The 18,132-nt window shown below is 39.7% G+C and overlaps 4 protein-coding genes across 5 annotated transcripts; 2 read left to right on the forward strand and 2 right to left on the reverse strand.

Annotated features, from left to right (window-relative positions):
- Positions 1 to 255: 255 nt before the first annotated feature.
- LOC103943168 (phytosulfokine receptor 1-like) lies at positions 256 to 2,611 on the reverse strand. Its single transcript, XM_048584846.1, has one exon. It carries the CDS (start codon positions 2,552 to 2,554, stop codon positions 458 to 460), a length of 2,097 nt encoding a protein of 698 aa, XP_048440803.1. The 5' UTR covers positions 2,555 to 2,611; the 3' UTR covers positions 256 to 457.
- A 2,295-nt stretch (positions 2,612 to 4,906) lies between these two features.
- LOC103943167 (phytosulfokine receptor 1-like) lies at positions 4,907 to 7,369 on the reverse strand. Its single transcript, XM_009353386.3, has one exon. It carries the CDS (start codon positions 7,303 to 7,305, stop codon positions 5,233 to 5,235), a length of 2,073 nt encoding a protein of 690 aa, XP_009351661.2. The 5' UTR covers positions 7,306 to 7,369; the 3' UTR covers positions 4,907 to 5,232.
- Positions 7,370 to 9,838: 2,469 nt separating this feature from the next.
- On the forward strand, positions 9,839 to 14,883 carry LOC103933123. Its single transcript, XM_009342774.3, has 6 exons — positions 9,839 to 11,251; positions 13,166 to 13,221; positions 13,305 to 13,535; positions 13,653 to 13,944; positions 14,079 to 14,275; positions 14,391 to 14,883. Exons 1-6 carry the CDS (start codon positions 10,085 to 10,087, stop codon positions 14,542 to 14,544), a joined length of 2,097 nt encoding a protein of 698 aa, XP_009341049.2. The 5' UTR covers positions 9,839 to 10,084; the 3' UTR covers positions 14,545 to 14,883.
- Positions 14,884 to 15,314: 431 nt separating this feature from the next.
- On the forward strand, positions 15,315 to 17,557 carry LOC103943173 (chromosome segregation in meiosis protein 3-like). 2 transcript variants are annotated; one of them, XM_048585278.1, is made up of 6 exons: positions 15,315 to 15,704; positions 15,833 to 15,913; positions 16,038 to 16,160; positions 16,247 to 16,346; positions 16,886 to 17,001; positions 17,114 to 17,557. In XM_048585278.1, the coding sequence occupies exons 1-6, from the start codon at positions 15,381 to 15,383 to the stop codon at positions 17,330 to 17,332; spliced, it is 963 nt and encodes a 320-aa protein (XP_048441235.1). In that variant the 5' UTR covers positions 15,315 to 15,380; the 3' UTR covers positions 17,333 to 17,557. The 2 variants fall into 2 exon arrangements, with proteins under 2 accessions (XP_048441235.1, XP_009351666.2); XM_009353391.3 differs by lacking the exon at positions 15,833 to 15,913 and having other exon boundaries at positions 15,322 to 15,704.
- The last annotated feature ends 575 nt before the right edge of the window (positions 17,558 to 18,132 follow it).

Consider the following 18,132-nt stretch of genomic DNA (forward strand, 5'->3'; position numbering starts at 1 on the left):
TTAAAATAATTTTTATTTTTTTATAGTTTTTTAATATTCATGTGGGCCCATATTGACACGTAACATCCAGTCATTGTCCATGTGGACGTCACGTCATTAGTTAACGGTTGATTTAACAGCAATTTTAACGGATGTATGAAGATGTCCCAAAATTACGACTTCAGGTTCCACTTTAGGATGAAAAAAATTTCATGTATCAAATGTTGAAAATCAAGAAATTTTAAACTAAGATTAACTTTTTTTTTTTTTGTTACATTCAAAAGCATCCACCTCCATCATTTAAAATAACTTCTTGGATACAAACTCCCACCTCTCACCATTTAAGTGTTAGTGTGGTGCCTGGTGCTGAAATTCCTCACTTTACAACAAAAATACTTATTTTTTTGGGTAATACTACTGTTTATTCATTCCGTCGCGAACATGCAAAATAATAATTAAAAAGAAGGATGTACTCTCCTTAAAAAGTCCAGATGTACCTATCTATTCCAATAAAACATGCTATTCCAAATACGAATCCGAAACACACTCCTGCAATAACTCCGGTATAATCCTTGCTTGATTTGCCGTACCATGTTCCCGGAGCACCATCCTCTCCTGATGGACAAGGGGAAGCACCGTAACCGCAAAGACTGTTCCCTTCAAAGCTTGAACTTGAGAAGGTCAAAAATTGACCTCCTGTAGGGATCACCCCATACAATTCGTTGTCAGCAACACTAAACTTGGACAAGAAGCTAAGGTCAACCAACGAAGGCGGGATTATCCCCGAAAGCTCGTTATGTGACAAATCCAGAATCTCCAAGTTCACCATCTCAGATAAACTACTCGGAATCGGTCCTGATAATCTGTTGTTGTTCAAATCCAAAACATGAAGCAACCTCAACTTCCTGAAGTCTGGCCAGATTGCTCCACTGAGATTGTTGTTGCTAAAGTCCAATGTAGGCCGAAGGCTCCAAACTTTATTGTACTGCAAGTGCAAGCCTCGCCCACTCACATTCATCCACATGAAAAGAGGGAAATCAGGGGAAGGTTCTTCAATTGAGATCCTACCCGCAATGAGGCACTGAAGCCCTGTTATGCTTCTTGGGATTTCGCCGCTGAGAGAATTGTTAGATATGTCCAAGTAGAAGAGATTGCTAAAATTGCCAAACCAGACTGGAATTATTCCTTCCAATTGGTTCCATGATATATCCAACAACTGCAATCTGCTGCTAGTACTCAACCATTGGGTTATTACACCTGTGAGCCTACAGTTTGCAATAACAAGAACCTTCAACTTTTCAAAATGAAGGGTTGGATCAGCAGGAAATTGTTCGCCACGGAAGTTCAAGGTGAGAACCAAAGCAGTCAGGTTCTGACACTGCTGTAAAATTTGAAGTACATAAGAGATATTGGAAAGGCTGGAATTTGACAGGGAGAGGTAAGAGAGGCTATGGAAATTCTTGAAGCTTTCTGGCATTTCGCCAGTGAAGTTGTTACGGGCAAGATTGACATCACTCAAATGTCGACAAGAAGGAAGATTGGAGGGAATAGGCCCATCAAACTTATTGGAACCGAGATCAAGAGAGGTCAAACTAATCATTGCTGAACAATTTAGAGCGATTGAGCCCTGCAATGAATTGTTTCTCAAATTAAGCAAAGAAAGAGTCGATGAACTCGACAAGGAAGGAGGTATCTGACCACCAAACCTATTCGAATGAGCTACAAAATAATCTAATTTCTCAAGGCTGTAGAAAACATCCGGGATTGTTCCTGAAAACCCATTCCTTGAGATATCCAAACGAACAAGGTTAACGAGGTTCCCGATTTCTTCGCTGAGTGGCCCGGCTAGATTGTTGTCTTGAATGCTCAATTGGGTTAGCTTTGGCAGCCGAAATAAACCTTTGGATATACCATCATCTGTGCCTGTAAGATAATTTGTACTCAGGTCAAGGTCCTCCAAGGAAGTACAATTGCCAAAACCTGGTGGAAGATTGCCAGAGAAGTAGTTAGCGGCCACGTTGAGTACCCGAAGTTGAGTAGAATTGTGGTCACAAATGCTGCCAGGAAGGGAACCATTCAAAAGGTTTTGAGAAATATCAAGGAACTTGATTGAAGGTAAATCAATACCGAAAGGAATGGGACCGGAAAAATCATTAAAGCTCAAGTCTAAGAGTTCTAAATTTCGCAAACGGAAAAGAGCAGTTGGAAGCGTGCCTATGAGGTAATTTTGAGAGAGATTGAGGGTTCTAAGCTGGTCCAAGGTGCCTAAAGATGCAGAGAGATTGCCTGCTAGTCTTTTACTTGGAAGCTCCAACTTAACCACTCGAAAGGTATCGATTGAATTGTTCAATCCAATTCCGAGAGAGGATGAAGAGTTGCAAGTGATGCCTTCCCATTTACAGCAATCAGATGAGAAACTGCTTCCCCACCCGTGGATCACAGTTTTTAAAGTTGACGTGAAATCCTCCAATGCTTTCACATCATTTGGATTGCATGTCAAGTTCTGAGAGCTCAAGATTTGAGCTTGGAAGCAAAAGCCAATAACAATCACCACCCAGAAATCCTGAGCATCCATATCGCAGCAACACGCAGGCAAGTTCTCAACACACCCACAAGAGTCTAGAGAGAGAGAGAGAGAACCAATTAGCAGGAAGAAGAACAGCAATATTAATAAAAGAGAGTGATAGTTCAAACACGCTCTCTTTTTTTGACAAAAAAAATACACGCTTTCTTTCACTAACCTCAAATTTGAATTAGTCTGTGGACTGGATCTTGTGGACTTTAATCTTATAAATCATGGACTACTAAAATCACCAATCACCGAAATTTACGGATTCTTTACCAAACCAAAGGAATTTTGTTTGGAAGGTTCATATTCACTTACAGGGAGAAGCACACCAAACACAAATTTATGGAAAAACTCCTTTCACGTTCTTTTGCAAAAGTCACTTAAAATCCTAAACGGAATCTATGAGTGATTCTGTTAATGACTTTCAAATGGATACGAAAGATCAACTACATAAACCTGCTCCATAGAAATTAGAGAAGACTTGGCCCTAATTTTTTTTATTTTTTTTTCCAACAGTTTTTAGGAAAATCACTTATGAAAATGACTAGGGTTTAGCCATGATGTTAGTAGTGCAAAGACAACGCTCATCTCTATCCTTCTCTGCAATTTTCTGGGTTCTGGGTGTTAGAAAATACAAAAATAATCGAATAAAATTAAGAAAAAAAATTAAATTCCGGGTTCTAAGTTCCCAAGTTGGTTTTAAAATGCTGAAAAAAAAAAATTCATATTAAATGGAAAATTTGTATCTTCGGCTTTAGGTTCTGAAGGTTTCTGGGTAGCCCATGTTCAAGAGAATGGGCTTCTAGGTCTGCCATTGTTGATTTGGGTTTGGACCACTTTATGCTTTTGGCAGGCTCAACGGCTTCTTCAGTCGTCGCTTCCATGGAGGTTCTCCGCCTTCTTGGCCGTCTCCGGGGCTGTGCCTTCGAATCTGTTGTCATGTCGATGATCTTCCCATCTCCATACCTTACCTAATCGCAAAATTAAACCCCCACCCACCCTAAATTGCATTTTCGACATTCTCTGGGTCTTCAGCTTTTCCAGTTTGCAATTCGAGTTAGTGAGAGAAAGCCATTTGGTGATATGTGGTAACAGAAATGCATATCAATTTATTTGGGTCATGTTTTATCTTTGTATGTCTGCATCCAATTGATGAACTCAACATGTTAATGCTTTCTTTCACATGATCTTTACAGGTTCATTGGCCGTTGAGATTACAAAGAATTTGATTCATTTCGTCGAACTTTAATGCTCGAGGAGAAGAAACCATGCTTTTATTACTTCTTTTTTAGTGATAAAAGGGATCAACTTTGAATGTCGTCTAATTATTTGTCTTTATCAAGTAAATTAAATGTTGGTCGAAGAAGCTCATATGGTTATGTTTTGTCTCTCCTTTCAATGCGTGGGGATCCCGTTTAATGCTGCAAAAAGTATGAAAGATATATGTGATAGACATTTTGCACGAATAAAATGATGATTAGCAACTAAAGAAAAATACTTTCACATTTTGCACGAATAAAATGATGATTAGCAACTAAAGAAAAAGACTTTCACACGCATATATGATAAAGAAATAATCTTTCACATGCATAATTTATAAAACAATTTCTTACTAAATAACAATGTTAAAGGACTAAAGCAATTAATCTTTAAGAGCGCGTAACATCCGTGATTACAAAAATACTTCTTGCATGCACAATATATTAAAATATATCTTAACAATTACAATAAAAAATAATTAACGCATGACATCTTTAAGGATGTGTAGCATCCGTGATTAAAAAAAAGACCTCTCACCACATGTAAAAGTCTGCAAAGAAGGTTAAATGTGTAAATAGGAATGAGCACAAGTGAAATCATAACTTTGAAAGCACAAGTAAGGACCTCCATTAGGCTCAGGGGAGGTAGTCTTAAGCCTGCCCAAGACACTCAAATTTTAGGTGGGTGGGACCTGAATGCAGAAGTGGAGCTTTTAGGTGGTTTTTTGGTGTTGCCTATGAGCACCAGAGAATAATCATAACTTAGAAAGCACAAGTAAGAACCTCCATTAGGCTCAGTGGTTAGTCTTACGGCGGCCCAAGCCGCAAAAATTGTGGGTGGATGGGGCCTGAATGTAGGGGTGGAGCTAGGTGGTTTTTTTGTGTGTGTGTGTGTTTCCATCAATTGGTTTGACAGTCGAACCTCATCAATACTTTTAAGTTATATTGAAACATTGTCAACAATGTCACGTACTAATAATATAACATCACAAAAAAGAAGTGTGTTCATTTTTTTAACTTCTCAAACTTATTAAATAATTCATCTAACCCGTCAAGCATATGTAAGAGAGGGGGAATTGAGGAGCTCCACAGGACATGCTTCCACCCAAGTAATTTCCAATTCGTATGGACCGTATCCCTTACAATTAACCTTGTTTTGTTACATTCAAGGGAATCCACTTCCCATTACTTAAGTTCTTGCATACAAACACTCGTATGTGGCACCTCTCACTGTTTATGTACAAGTGTGGTGCTCATCATTTGTGTGTGAGTGTTGCTACATACAGATAATCTGATGCTAGAATTAACCAAAAGCTTACTAGTTACAAATCTTTATACTTTTTTTTTTTTTTTTGAAATACTACTCTTTATACATTAGGTCACGAGCATACAAAAGAAAACATAAAACAGAAGGATCTACTCTCCTTAAAAAGTCCAGACGTACCTATCTATTCCAATGAAACATGCTATTCCAAATACGAATCCGATACACACTCCAGCAATAACTCCGGTATAATCCTTGCTTGATTTGCCGAACCATGTTCCCAAAGGATCATCCTGTCCGGATGGACAAGGCGCAACATCGTAGCGGCAAAGATTGTTCTCTTCAAAACTTGAACTTGAGAAGGTCAAAAATTGACCTCCTGTAGGGATCACCCCATACAATTGATTGTCAGCAACACTAAACTTAGACAGGAAGCTAAGCTTAACCAACGAAGGCGGGATTATCCCCGAAAGCTCGTTATGAGACAAATCCAGGGTTTCCAAGCTCACCATCTCAGATAAACTACTCGGAATCGGTCCTGATAATCCGTTGTACTTCAAATCCAAAACATGAAGCAACCTCAGCTTTCTGAAGTCCGGCCAGATTGGTCCACTGAGATTGTTGTTGCTAAAGTCCAATGTAGGCCGAAAGCTCCAAACTTGATTGTACTGCAACCCACGTGCACTTACGTTCAACTTCATGAAAAGAGGGAAATCATAGGAAGGTTCCTCAATGGAGATCCTCCCACTAATGAGGCTCGGGAGTCCAGTTAAGCTTCTCGGGATTTCCCCCGTAAAGGAATTATTAGACACGTCCAAGTAGAAAAGACTGCTAAAATTGCCAAACCAGGCTGGAATTGTTCCTTCCAAATGGTTCCACGATATATCCAACAACTGCAATCTGCTGCTAGCACTCAACCATTGGGGTATTACACCTGTGAGCCTACAGTTTGCAATAATAAGAACCTTCAGCTTTTCAAACTGAAGGGTTGGATCAGCAGGAAATTGTTCGCCACAGAAGTTCAAGGTGAGAACCAAAGTAGTCAGGTTCTGACACTGCTGTAAAATTTGAAGGGCAGAAGAGATATTGGAAAGGCTGCAATTTGACAGCGAGATGTAAGAGAGGCTATGGAAACTCTTGAAGCTTTCTGGGATTTCGCCAGTGAAGTTGTTACGGGCAAGATTGACAGTATTCAAATGTTGACAGGAGGGAAGATTGGAGGGAATAGGCCCATCAAACCGATTGGAACCGAGATCAAGAGAGGTCAAACTAGTCATTGCTGAACAATTAAGATCAATTGTGCCCTGCAACGAATTGTTTTTCAAATTAAGCAAAGTGATAGTCGATGAACTCGACAAAGAAGGGGGTATCCGACCACCAAAACGATTTGAATGAGCTACAAAATTCTGTAATCTTCCAAGGCTGTGGAAAACATCTGGGATAGTTCCTGAAAACCCATTAGTTGAGATATCCAAACGAACAAGGTTAATGAGGTTACCGAATTCTTCGCTGAGGGCCCCTGACAGCTTGTTATCTTGAATGTTCAACTGGGTTAGCTTTCGCAGACGAAATATACCATCACCTGTGCCTGTAAGGTCATTAGCTCTCAGGTCAAGGTCCTCCAAGGAAGTACAATTGCCAAAACCTGGTGGAAGATTGCCAGAGAAGCAGTTAGCGGCCACGTTGAGTACCCGAAGTTTAGTAGAATTGTTGTCACAGATGCTGCCAGGAAGGGAACCATTCAAAAAGTTCTGAGAAATGTCAAGGTACTGGATTGAAGGCAAATCGATATCGACAGGAATGGGGCTGGAAAAGTCATTAAAACTCATGTCTAAGACCTCTAAATTTGGCAAATGGAAGAGCGAAACTGGAAGCGAGTGCTTGAGGAAATTGTGAGAGAGATTGAGGGTTCTGAGCTGGTCCATGGTCCCTAAAGATGCAGAGAGATTTCCCAGTAGCCTTCTCTTTGGAAGCTCCAGTTTAACCACTCTATAAGTATCAATGGAATGGTTCAATCCGAGAGAGGACGAAGAATTGCAAGTGATGCCTGCCCATTTACAGCAATCAGGTGAAAAATTGCTGCCCCACTCTTCAATCGCAGAATCTATACCGTTCATGAAATCCTCCAATGCTTTCAAATCGTTGGGATTGCATGTCAAGTTCTGGGAGCTCAAGATTTGAGCATGGAAGCAAAAGCCAATAACAATCACCACCCAGAAATCTTGAGCACCCATATCACAGCAACACACAGTCAAGTTCTCAACACACCCACGAGAGTCTAGAGAGAGGGAGAGAACCAATTAGTAGGACGAAGAACAGCAATAGTAATAAAAGAGAGTGATAGGGGAATAAAAAGGATGAGGATCCTCTCCTGATCTTTGTATGAGGATCCTCATGACCAACAAGTATGACCGTTGGATGAAAATCCAACGATTATAATTATTATAACTTTAAAGGGATCTCTTATTTGTAGCCATTAAATTTTTATCCAACGGTCCATACTTGTTGATCATGAAGATTCTCATACAAAGATCAGAGAGGTTCCTGAATACTTGACTTTGATGTCAAACGCGCTTTTTTGACTAAACTCACATTTGGAATTAGTTTCTGGACTATAATTCATAGTTTGTGGACTTTACTATTTTATAAAAGAGAGATTATGGATTCTCACCAAACCAAAGGAATTTGTTTGTTCCTTCATAATCATTACCAAACAACCACTAAAGATATCTTAAAAGTTATTGTCTATTTATTTGCCGTGTACAAACCTTGCGCCATGAAAATCGGAGAAGACTTGGATGGTCCTCTCCTAGTCACTTTCAAACGGACATGAAAGATCACACTACATAGTTATTGCCGATTGATTTTTTTTATTTATTTATTTGATCTGACGGCTGGAAATAGAGAGGGTTGTTGTTGTGAAAATTTTCAAGTGTACAATATCATCAAAGTAATATAGTAATAAGTAGAGTGTTGTTCTAACAAAAATCAGATTAACCTAAAGTTACTATTGTGATAACCTTCAAACTAAGATGAAATAAAACAAGACTTAAACTGACAAATTTAAATATGCAAAGAGATGAAATGCAAATAAAAAAAACAATTGATCAAACATAGAGCAAGAGTGAATGAATTAAGAAAGATTAAAAAATGGAAACACTAGGACATGAGGTTCCTATTCAATCCCATCTAACCACGTTCTTCGTATTAACGTCAAATTATTCATGGTAATTGTCAATTATGAGAAGCAATCTATTAAACTCAATATGTTAGTCACAATTTAATTGTTCACACAAATAATGGACAGTTATTTGATAACGACAAAGCACAATAACAGTTACTTAACATGAAAAATAATCGAGATTGGTATAAAATAACGAGAATTAGTTGATAATAAGAATACACCCTAAACTAATAAAAAGATTTATTTCATGATGGAATTAGAATACGCAACGTTGAAATTCAAAACAAAGAAAGAAACAACTGAAATTCCATTCTCCACTCCGCAGCAAAGTTAGAATTCTCCAATTCTTTCTTCTCTCTCGCCTTCCGTATGCGCGCAGTGTGAATTTTGTAGGTCTCCTTTCTTCTTTCTGCTAATACGGAACTTGCGCCGAGAGGACTATCATGCATAAGTCCATTCCAATGGACCAACCATTTGAAGCTTTGACCGGTCGTATTCATCATTTGTATCTTATTTATCCAGCCCAAAAAATTAAACACGGTCCAATTTGACAATCTTCGGGTTTTGATGTATTTAGGCGTTCAATTCCATGTTTTGTTCTCAAACCGTAATTCCAACCCAACTCATACAAAGCGTACTAAAGCCAACAATTAAATACAAAATTATGACTAAATAATGAGTAAAAGAGGTATAAAATATGTGTAAAATATTATTCTAATAAATGTACGAGAAGTAAAAATGAATACGTGGAGAGCACATCAAGAATAAATGTATTCACCCTTCTAACAAAAAAAGAATGTTCTGTTACCTACTACTTGAGACTATTTCTATGTAGACCATGTTTTGAAAAAAAATCAAAGTCAAAAATCCAAGGACTACTGCACTTGTTAAGTATCTCCGTTATTGTTAAGGTAATCAACTAAATTTGGCCGGGTCTTATGCTGCCACTTGGACTCTTGCCGTGTCAATGGAACTACCTTCCTAAATTCTAATTGTTTTTTTTTTTTTATCTAGACTAGTCACCGGTACCCAAACTAACGGCATTCCTAACGAATCCTTTTATTTACCAAAAACCCTTAGTTGATCACGGTTCAAGTAGGGATGTCAACTGTTCGGTTTTGAATAGGATGCCAATACCTAACCGCCCACATCGTGTATAGGGCTCCCTCCATACAATACGATATCGTTTTGCGTCAGAAGTTTCTAATACCACATTCGTCCTTGTAAGTGGAAGTATATTTTAATGTTTACAGAATGTGGAGCAATACGCCATATCTTATTATACAAGTACAGAGAATTCTTCTTCAAGCGCCTCTCTACTTGTAAAACGACATATGACGTGTTCCGAACACACCGAAAAACGTCTCATTATCCATGAGATTTCTGCCATCCCTAGGTTCTAGGGGTATTATAGTAAATGAAAACCAATTGAAAACCATATAGTACGGTTCAAGTGGGGTCGGTGATATTTTTTAGGTTGGGCCGGCGACCCAATTGGATGTGGCCCAAAAGAGTTCAATTGTCTCAACGTGTTTGACCTCTTCTTGTTTTTATAAAACAAATAAATAAAATAAAATGGGGATTCCATAAATGATAAACCTCAGGGCATTTCCTCCATAAAACCTCTCCGATTTCATCGTTCCCTCTCCAACAAACAAAACTCCCTCTAACCCATTTTTCCTTTGCTTTCTTCGCTTCCCTTTTCGTCCACTCTCCTTCTCCCTCCTCGTTTCTATCTCTCTCTCTCCCCTCCTCCCCCTCTTAGGGTTTCCAGTTTTCCTTTTCCTAAAACAGAAAAATCTTGCATTTCCTTGCGAAAAAGGAAATCAATGGATGTTTCCACCAATGGAATCGGGAACAATGTCGTTGAGGTCAGATTTTGTAGACCCACCGGAAAGTTAAACGGCGTGCCGGCGAGAAAGCCCGAGAAAACAATAAAGCGTTCAAATTCTATCCCCAACGGCATACCGAAACAGAAAGATTACGAGGAGGAAGAGGGAGATGGCTTTTCGGAAATTGAAGTTGCACATGCAAATGGAAATGGTTACCTGAAAGAACGGGACGACGACGTTTCGCCCACCTCGATGACCGAAAAGTCGGACGAGTTTCAAACGGTTTCTCCCGAAAAAGCCAAGCACGTGAAATTAGCCGTTGAGACGCCCGATACAGCACGGGAAGGGATCCTCCGTCCTCACGCGCACCTGCCGAAGCCAGAGGCGCCGCCCGGGTTGTGCTCATCGCCTCCCGATTCTCCAACTGACGAGGCTTCGAATAACCAGAAATTCGGCGTCGACGTGCCGGCGATTGGGAAGCTCATCCGGGAGCGAAGCAGCAATTTCTCGGCGGCGTTCGTGAGGAGGCTGTCGTCGCTGAAGGACCAGCACCTCAGTAGCAACGGAGAAGAAAATCTGAAATCGAAAGACGTGACGGAGTTTCATCTCTCCGGCCTCAAGGTGACGGTCAAGCTCAAGAGCGAGTCTGACGACCACCAGCAGCCACAGGGACAAGCGGCGCTGAAAGGTCGAATCAGCTTCTTCTCCCGGTCGAACTGCAGGGACTGCACGGCGGTGCGAAGGTTTCTGAGAGAGAAGGGGCTGAAATTCGTGGAGATCAACATCGACGTGTATCCGAATCGCGAGAAGGAGCTGGTGGAGAGGACGGGTAGCTCGTCTGTACCTCAGATTTTCTTCAACGAGAAGCAGTTCGGAGGACTGGTGGCACTCAACTCGCTGAGGAACAGCGGCGGATTTGAACAGCGGTTGAAGGAGATGCTCAGCTCGAAATGTCCCGACGATGCGCCTCCGCCGCCGGTTTACGGATTCGACGATCTGGATGAGGAGGAGTTGACGGACCAGGTGATGGGGATAGTTAGGGTGTTGCGGCTGAAGTTGCCGATTCAGGACCGTCTGATGAAGATGAAGATCGTCAAGAACTGCTTCGCCGGGAGCGAGATGGTGGAGGTCCTCATTCAGCACTTGGACTGCGGACGTCGAAAGGTACGGACCCTCCCACCAATTTCCAAATCTGTTTTTTTTTCCACTGTTATTCTCTGTGTCGCGGACCACCGTAACCACTGGACTCGCAGGTTCTTATCCTATCGTTAAATTAAATCCCGCGGGACCAGTTGGTTACACTGTGCCGCGCAGCAGTAAAATCTAATTGCTGGCCTGCTGCGTATCGAACCGCTGACTAGCCGCAGTTTACTGATTACGCGCTAATAAAAAATTAGTAACCGTTAAAAGATTCAGCGAGTTCTGGCCGTTGTCCTTTCGGATAAACCCGTGGGCTTCGCTTGGCGTCTTTCTCACTCAACCATGGCCAACATAATCATGACGACCATGTTGATGTATGATTATTAAAATACAAAATTACAATAAAAATAATTGATTTAAGTTAATTGTTATTCGATTTGCTTAGGAATAGTATGGGTTACCGATCCAAACCTACTTGATATATTTTAGTGTTTAGTTGTACCTAGCTTAGTTTTTGCAAACATATCGTGTTTGTCGTGTTTGAACTGTTTTCGTGTTATATTCGTTGTATTAATATATCATGTCATGTCAATCATGTTATTTTAGCGGGTTATTATTAGGCAACTCAATAACAACTCAATTCGTTAACATGTCGTATCGTTTTATTTCGGGTTAACGAGTCATGAAACAAATTATCATGTCTAAAGTCATGATCTGAAAAAATGATATTTTAAAAGTGACCCGATAACTATTTGACTCTTTAACGAGTTCTTAAACGATTCGAATTCTTAACTGATTGGCTCGAAACCTTTTTTTTTTTTTTTTCTTGTTGTTTTGTGTTGAATTAACGGATCGTGCAACCTAAACTAGCTAAAATTTTCATTGGATTTTGTAAGTTTTAGCCTAATTTGTGTGAAAAGCTTGCTTCACATGTTACTATGTTAGATTTCCAGAAAACAATAATGGCGTCCACCATCCACAGTATTATTGGGTGAGTGCTATTATTATAAGGAGCTTTTCACTAGGTCCACTCTCTTTGGGTAATTTTCTGGCGCTCCTCCTTTGCATTCAATTCGACCCCTGTAAGAAGGAATTTTATTGTTCAGGTAACCGAAAGACATACTAATGTGAGAGTAAATTTGGGTTGCAGCTTAGAATTTTTCCTAGTGAGAAAGTAGTGGAAAATTAGGTCATAAATTTTTGGTGGACCATGTTTTTGATGGAAGTTTTATATACCTTTTGAATGACTGGTTTTGTAACCAACGGCTTGAAATAGAGAACAATTTGTATGATAGGGGTACACAGTTAAAGTAGCGTTTTATGTTAATAATATAAGGACATGCAAAGAGAAATTAAGACATGTCCTTCTATTATTATTAGAAAATGTCATAACGGAGGTGAACACGTGTCATATAAGTCCTCCTTGAAATGATCACTTATGAAACAAGAAAGGTTGTGTTGGTGCAGCCATCAATATATGTTTGAACTTTGACGGGATCCCATTGCATATCATATCATATCATGCATAACGCACTCAGTCATATATAATTTGGCTCCTTCCCACCCCAGGCCACGACTCATGGCATGATTCATGAAAGCGTAGACGTAACGTTTTTGACATGGCCCCCAATATGTCGTCCTTTTTCCAATTTTGCGTATGTAGGAATTTCAAAAGTTGAATCTGCCAACCTTGTTTCATAATGAGTTTTCAACCTCTTGTTTTAATTATGACGTATAATTATTATTTAGTCCCTCTTTAATCGTCTTTTGTTGAAATTTTTTAGTTTTTATATTGCTCGGTCCTTGAGTGTTTTCAGTCTGTACTTTAGATTACACGTGAGACATTACATAGATGTTTCTTTTATCTTAAAAAGCAAAAAGTTTGTCCGTTGAGTGTGGAGTTTAATGATTTGTGTTTACAACATATGACAACTGCAGGCAGTTGAGATTGGAAGGCAGCTTGCCAGGAAGCACTTCATTCATCATGTCTTTGGGTAAGAAAAAATCTGTTGAACCAATTGAAAACCAGAGACACTGATTTAGTTTTATCGATAAGAACCCTTTTGTGTTTGTGCAGGGAAAACGATTTCGAGGATGGAAACCATTTTTATCGTTTCCTTGAGCACGAACCCTTTATTCCCAAATGCTTTAATTTCCGGGGATCCGTAAGTGACAGTGAACCCAAGCCTGCAGCGAAAGTTGGCCAAAGGCTCACCAAGATCATGTCTGCCATACTTGAGTCCTATGCCTCAGATGACAGGCGCCATCTCGATTACATTGGCATTAGCAACAGTGAGGAGTTCCGAAGGTAGGATCAGTCGATCATTTTCCTGGATTTATTTTGTTAAACTGAAGTAATTTGGGTATATTTCTACTTGTTTATGTTAAATTTGCTTCACCAATTTCCTCCCTTCTTTAAATGCAGGTACATAAACTTGGTTCAAGAACTTCACCGAGTAAACCTTTTTGAGCTCTCAAAAGATGAGAGGCTAGCTTTCTTTTTGAACCTCTACAATGCAATGGTCATCCATGCAGTTATCAGGGTAGGACGTCCACAAGGTGTAATCGAAAGGAGATCATTCTTTTCCGACTTCCAGTATTTAGTTGGAGGCCATCCTTATTCACTCAGTAGTATCGAGAATGGGATCCTCAGAAACAACCGTAGACCTCCTTATTCCTTGGGCAAGCCCTTTGGGGCAGGAGACAAACGTACAGAGGTGAACAACAATCTTCGATTCTTCTGTCTTATCCCCCTCTAAAGTCTAACTTCATACATGTTATTTTGTTTGCATACAAATTCTTTCTCAACCTCTGATGAGAGTACTAAGTTTCATTTCATCCTTCAATCCAGCTTGCCTGTGCTAGAGTGAATCCATTAATTCACTTCGGACTTTGTAACGGTACAAGGTCAAGCCCAACGGTAAGATTCTTCTCACCCCAAGGAGTTGAAGCTGAATTGAGATGTGCAGCTAGAGACTTCTTCAAGAGCGGCGGCATGGAAGTGAACTTGGAGAAGAGGACCGTGTACCTCACCCAAATTATTAAATGGTGTGTAATCATTGATCAAGTCTACCTTTTTCGTTGTTCATTTCCAAAAGCAACTGTGATGGTTAGACAATGCCGAGGATGAACAAATATTGTGCGTGTGTGTTCATTTGTGCAGGTTCGATGGCGACTTTGGACAAGAGAAGGAAATTCTAAAGTGGATCCTGAATTACTTGGATGCAACCAGAGCAGGTCTTTTGACACATCTTTTGGGTGACGGAGGGCATATAAGTATTGTGTACCAGAACTACGATTGGTCCATGAGCTCTTGAGCCTGCGAAACCCGTTTGCTGCCGTTGTTTAAGAACTGAAACTTATCACAGGTGATACATATATAGATATAGATACTTGCTTACCTCAATTTTTGATAAAGAGAATTAGAGGATTTGTTGATTTGAATTCGTTGTGAAGAAATGGCAAGAGAGAGAGGGAGAGGGGGGAAGGAATGGAAGTATGTAACGAGATTTCCCTTGTAAATTTCTTCTTCTGTTAAAGTTCAGTTTTTTTGGATGCAATGAAAAGCTAGTTTTAGATAAAACAACAACAACAAAGCGTTATCGTACTAATTGAGTTCGAATATATGAATCCAAGAACTTCGTTGTGCTCGGTTATACGTTAAGTTTTCTGTTAGCTCTAAGTACTCTATCTTTTCTTAAAGTCTTTTTTTCAAGTCTTCTGAGATCTTCATTGACCCTTTTTAACTTAATCATCTGTCTCATAATCATACTTTTCAACCAGATCCAATAGAAATATTCATTTGTTCTGAAGCTCTTTCAAATCGATTCAAAAGGTGTTCATGTTTTTACACATAATTCAAGCAAAGCTTATGCCAACGGTGAATGATTATGAAATAACACCTTGAAACCTATCACGTGACAAATTTTAAGCGCGTGTTAGTGTCATACTATAAAAAACGCCTAGATTTTGAGATATTTAAAATGGGCTTGACTAAAAGGGGCCCAGAATCAGATTTTCTTAAATGGCCTACCATAATTCCCTCCAATTTTTCCCGCCACTAAACCTTGAAAATGGAAAATAAATCCAGAAAATTAAATTTAAAAAATGAAAACAGCGATCGTCGGTTGCAGAAAGCAAAAACCAGAAGAAAATGGACAAGGCACCAGCAGCAACCGGCTGTTACAAGTGCGGCCGACCAGGCCACTGGTCACGTGACTGCCCTTCCTCCGCCCCTACCCCCAATTCTATCCCCGACCCTAATTCCAACCCTAACCCTAACCCCACAAATCTCAATTCCTCTTCTTATCCTTTCAAAAGCGGTACCGGTACTGGGATCGAAGGGAAGGCGAAGAAGGTATCGGTTCCGAAGACTCGGCCGAAGCTGACGCCGGAGCTGCTTCTCTCAGACGATGGGCTCGGCTACGTCCTCCGCCACTTCCCTCGCGCCTTCAAGTATCGCGGCCGCGGACACGAGGTCTGATATCTCACTTCTGCTCTTGCTTCATTTCTGTGTGCAAGAAAATTCATAACACTATGTTAATTTTTTGTTAGTAAATTAGTAAAAAGTAACCTCTATAATTGCAAGTTTGAGCTCAATTTCAGAAGAAAATCCCTCAGTTATCCAGACGTGTTGCTTTAATTGATTCTTGTGAAATTTTGTTGGTGTGCTTCTTCCATTACAAGGTCGGCATGGGTTTCTTTTCTAAATTATACGTAAAATGCCATTGTTTTTGAAGCGTTTTTCTCTGAAGTGTGAGGTTACTGAAGGATTGTAGTAAAATGCCATTGTTTTTGTCAATTTTTGCAGGTTAGAGATTTGGGGAATCTAATTGGTTTGTACACACAATGGCATTCGCGATTGCTACCATATTACTCATTTGATCAGTTTGTTCATAAGGTCGAACAAGTTGCCGCCACCAGACGAGTGAAGGTACTGATGATATCTTACTCTTTATTTTCAATGTCTTTGGGGTCTGCCTCAAATTCTAATTCTTTTTCTGCCCAAATGTTGAGCAGATGACTCTTAGGGATTTGAGAGAAAGAGTTGCAAGTGGAGGAGACCCGACAAAGTTGTGTGAAACAGCGGTCGAGGAAGGCGTTCCAAATGATCAAGAGGGTATTATGCTCTGCCATTTTTGCATAATTGCTCTACTTTAGCACGTAATGAGATGTTTTAAGAAGTGAAATATCATTAAAGGTTGAGGTATTAATTGGAAGGATTGAATGGTGCAATTGCTCTAACTATTTAACAGAAGACCTGTCAAGAAGATTTGGAAACGGGATCCATTGAGCCTAGAGGTTGAGTTTATAACACGATTAGGAATATGATGTTAGGATAATGGATTGGCTGCTGAGTGGAATATGAGTATTGTTGAGGGACAACATCACTGCCGGACTACCCGAGACTAGTGGGCAAGAATAATACTGATAAGTGGAAATCTACTTGTGTTGATTTTATGTTACTTTGTTTCTTTTTTAATAATTAAGTAGGGAGTTCTTATGTTCTCTATAAAATATTCTTATGAGAAGTTTTTGGATTTTGTTTGATATTTGACGTACCTTTCTATTCATCATGGTATTTGAAATATTTGATTCGGAACAACCATTGCTCTCTATGTTTCCATTTTGAATTCTGATCTTGTTATTTTCCTGCAGAAACCTTGAACCCTGAGGGACCAAGTGATCACCAGGGAGGTTCGTCTTCAGGGAACGATGATGTGGATGATACGCAGGAAGAGATGCTTCACGAAATCTACGAGAAGGCCACTCAGGTATGTGCTATTTTGTTCAATTTAGTATACTCAAAGTTTTCTTGGTGTTCAGATTAAAGCTCCATTTGTTGATAAGTAGAGAGCTTGATGTGCCTTGTTTTGCTAATTGTAGGAACCGTCTCAGACGTTCCATGGTGAGATGGTTGCTCCTAGTGCTGGTATACCTGCATCAGAAAGTTTCCAGAAAGAAATAACCAATCAAGTTCAAAACAATGAGGCTAAGGAATCCAGTGAAAATCATATGACAGATGAACAGAAAGCGCGAATGGAAGCTAATAGATTGAAGGCACTTGAGAAAGCCGCAGCCCGCCGCCAATTGCAGGCAGATTGAGTTTCCGTTTCTGTTCTATCTTGCTCTAAATTCTGGTTATGGATGTGGTTATAGGCATCATGTTCTTTGTACGATGAAGTTTATAGCAGTTATGAGATTATTTCTAGTTATGCCTCAAAAATGAAAATAGTAATGGTAAAGTCGGATTCAGTGGATGCCATGTGACATTGAATTAAGTCGTCACAATTATGGGAAACTCATTTTTTATAAATCTTTTTAGTGACATGACTTTTGATTTTGATTTTCTAACCATTTGTTTTTATTAGTCTTTTCAAACCAATGTATTATTATAATTGTCCCTAATAAAAGCTGGATGCTAGTCACTGATTGCTTGTTTGAAGGAGATTCGATCTCTTTCGGGTCCTCCTAGATCTCCGGCGACAAAGTCGGGTATGTCGTCAGGCTAAGACCGCCGGCAACCACCGTATTGATCCAGTCCACGCCAACTGGCATGAGTTGTTGGAGCCCAAAACCAATGAGAAGAGATCTTGTTTGCATCTTTTCTAATAAGATCATCGAATTAAGTGATCTGAATCTTTGAAGTATTCTCAAAACCAATTAGCATTGAAATAACGTGATCAGCTCACCCCTCTCTTTTCATTTTTTGCTGGGCCGGGAATATAACGTGAGCTCAATTACTTGTTCCAGCTTTTTGCCACGTGTACAATACTAATCTTTTTACGTGTAGTGAGGAAACAGAATTGCCTAGGGATGTTACCATGACCTATTTGACAAACAAAAATGCTAAGAAGACTTTTTAAACTATGATTCTTTATGAATTTTTTATGAGTTCACAATTT

The sequence above is a fragment of a genome, unplaced genomic scaffold (assembly GCF_019419815.1).
Source record: "Pyrus x bretschneideri cultivar Hongxiangsu unplaced genomic scaffold, Pyrus_bretschneideri_v1 Contig22, whole genome shotgun sequence".
Classification (NCBI taxonomy): Eukaryota; Viridiplantae; Streptophyta; class Magnoliopsida; order Rosales; family Rosaceae; genus Pyrus; species Pyrus x bretschneideri.

Bases quoted from the DNA above. Each gene is read 5' to 3' on its own strand.
- LOC103933123 (XM_009342774.3), top strand. From the start codon at position 10,085: ATGGATGTTTCCACCAATGGAATCGGGAACAATGTCGTTGAGGTCAGA. The intron at 11,252-13,165 runs GTACGGACCCTC...TGACAACTGCAG, and splicing joins TGGACTGCGGACGTCGAAAG to GCAGTTGAGATTGGAAGGCA. The intron at 13,945-14,078 runs GTGAACAACAAT...CCTTCAATCCAG, and splicing joins CAGGAGACAAACGTACAGAG to CTTGCCTGTGCTAGAGTGAA.
- LOC103943167 (XM_009353386.3), bottom strand. From the start codon at position 7,305: ATGGGTGCTCAAGATTTCTGGGTGGTGATTGTTATTGGCTTTTGCTTC.
- LOC103943168 (XM_048584846.1), bottom strand. From the start codon at position 2,554: ATGGATGCTCAGGATTTCTGGGTGGTGATTGTTATTGGCTTTTGCTTC.
- LOC103943173 (XM_048585278.1), top strand. From the start codon at position 15,381: ATGGACAAGGCACCAGCAGCAACCGGCTGTTACAAGTGCGGCCGACCA. The intron at 16,161-16,246 runs GTACTGATGATA...AATGTTGAGCAG, and splicing joins CCGCCACCAGACGAGTGAAG to ATGACTCTTAGGGATTTGAG. The intron at 17,002-17,113 runs GTATGTGCTATT...TGCTAATTGTAG, and splicing joins TCTACGAGAAGGCCACTCAG to GAACCGTCTCAGACGTTCCA.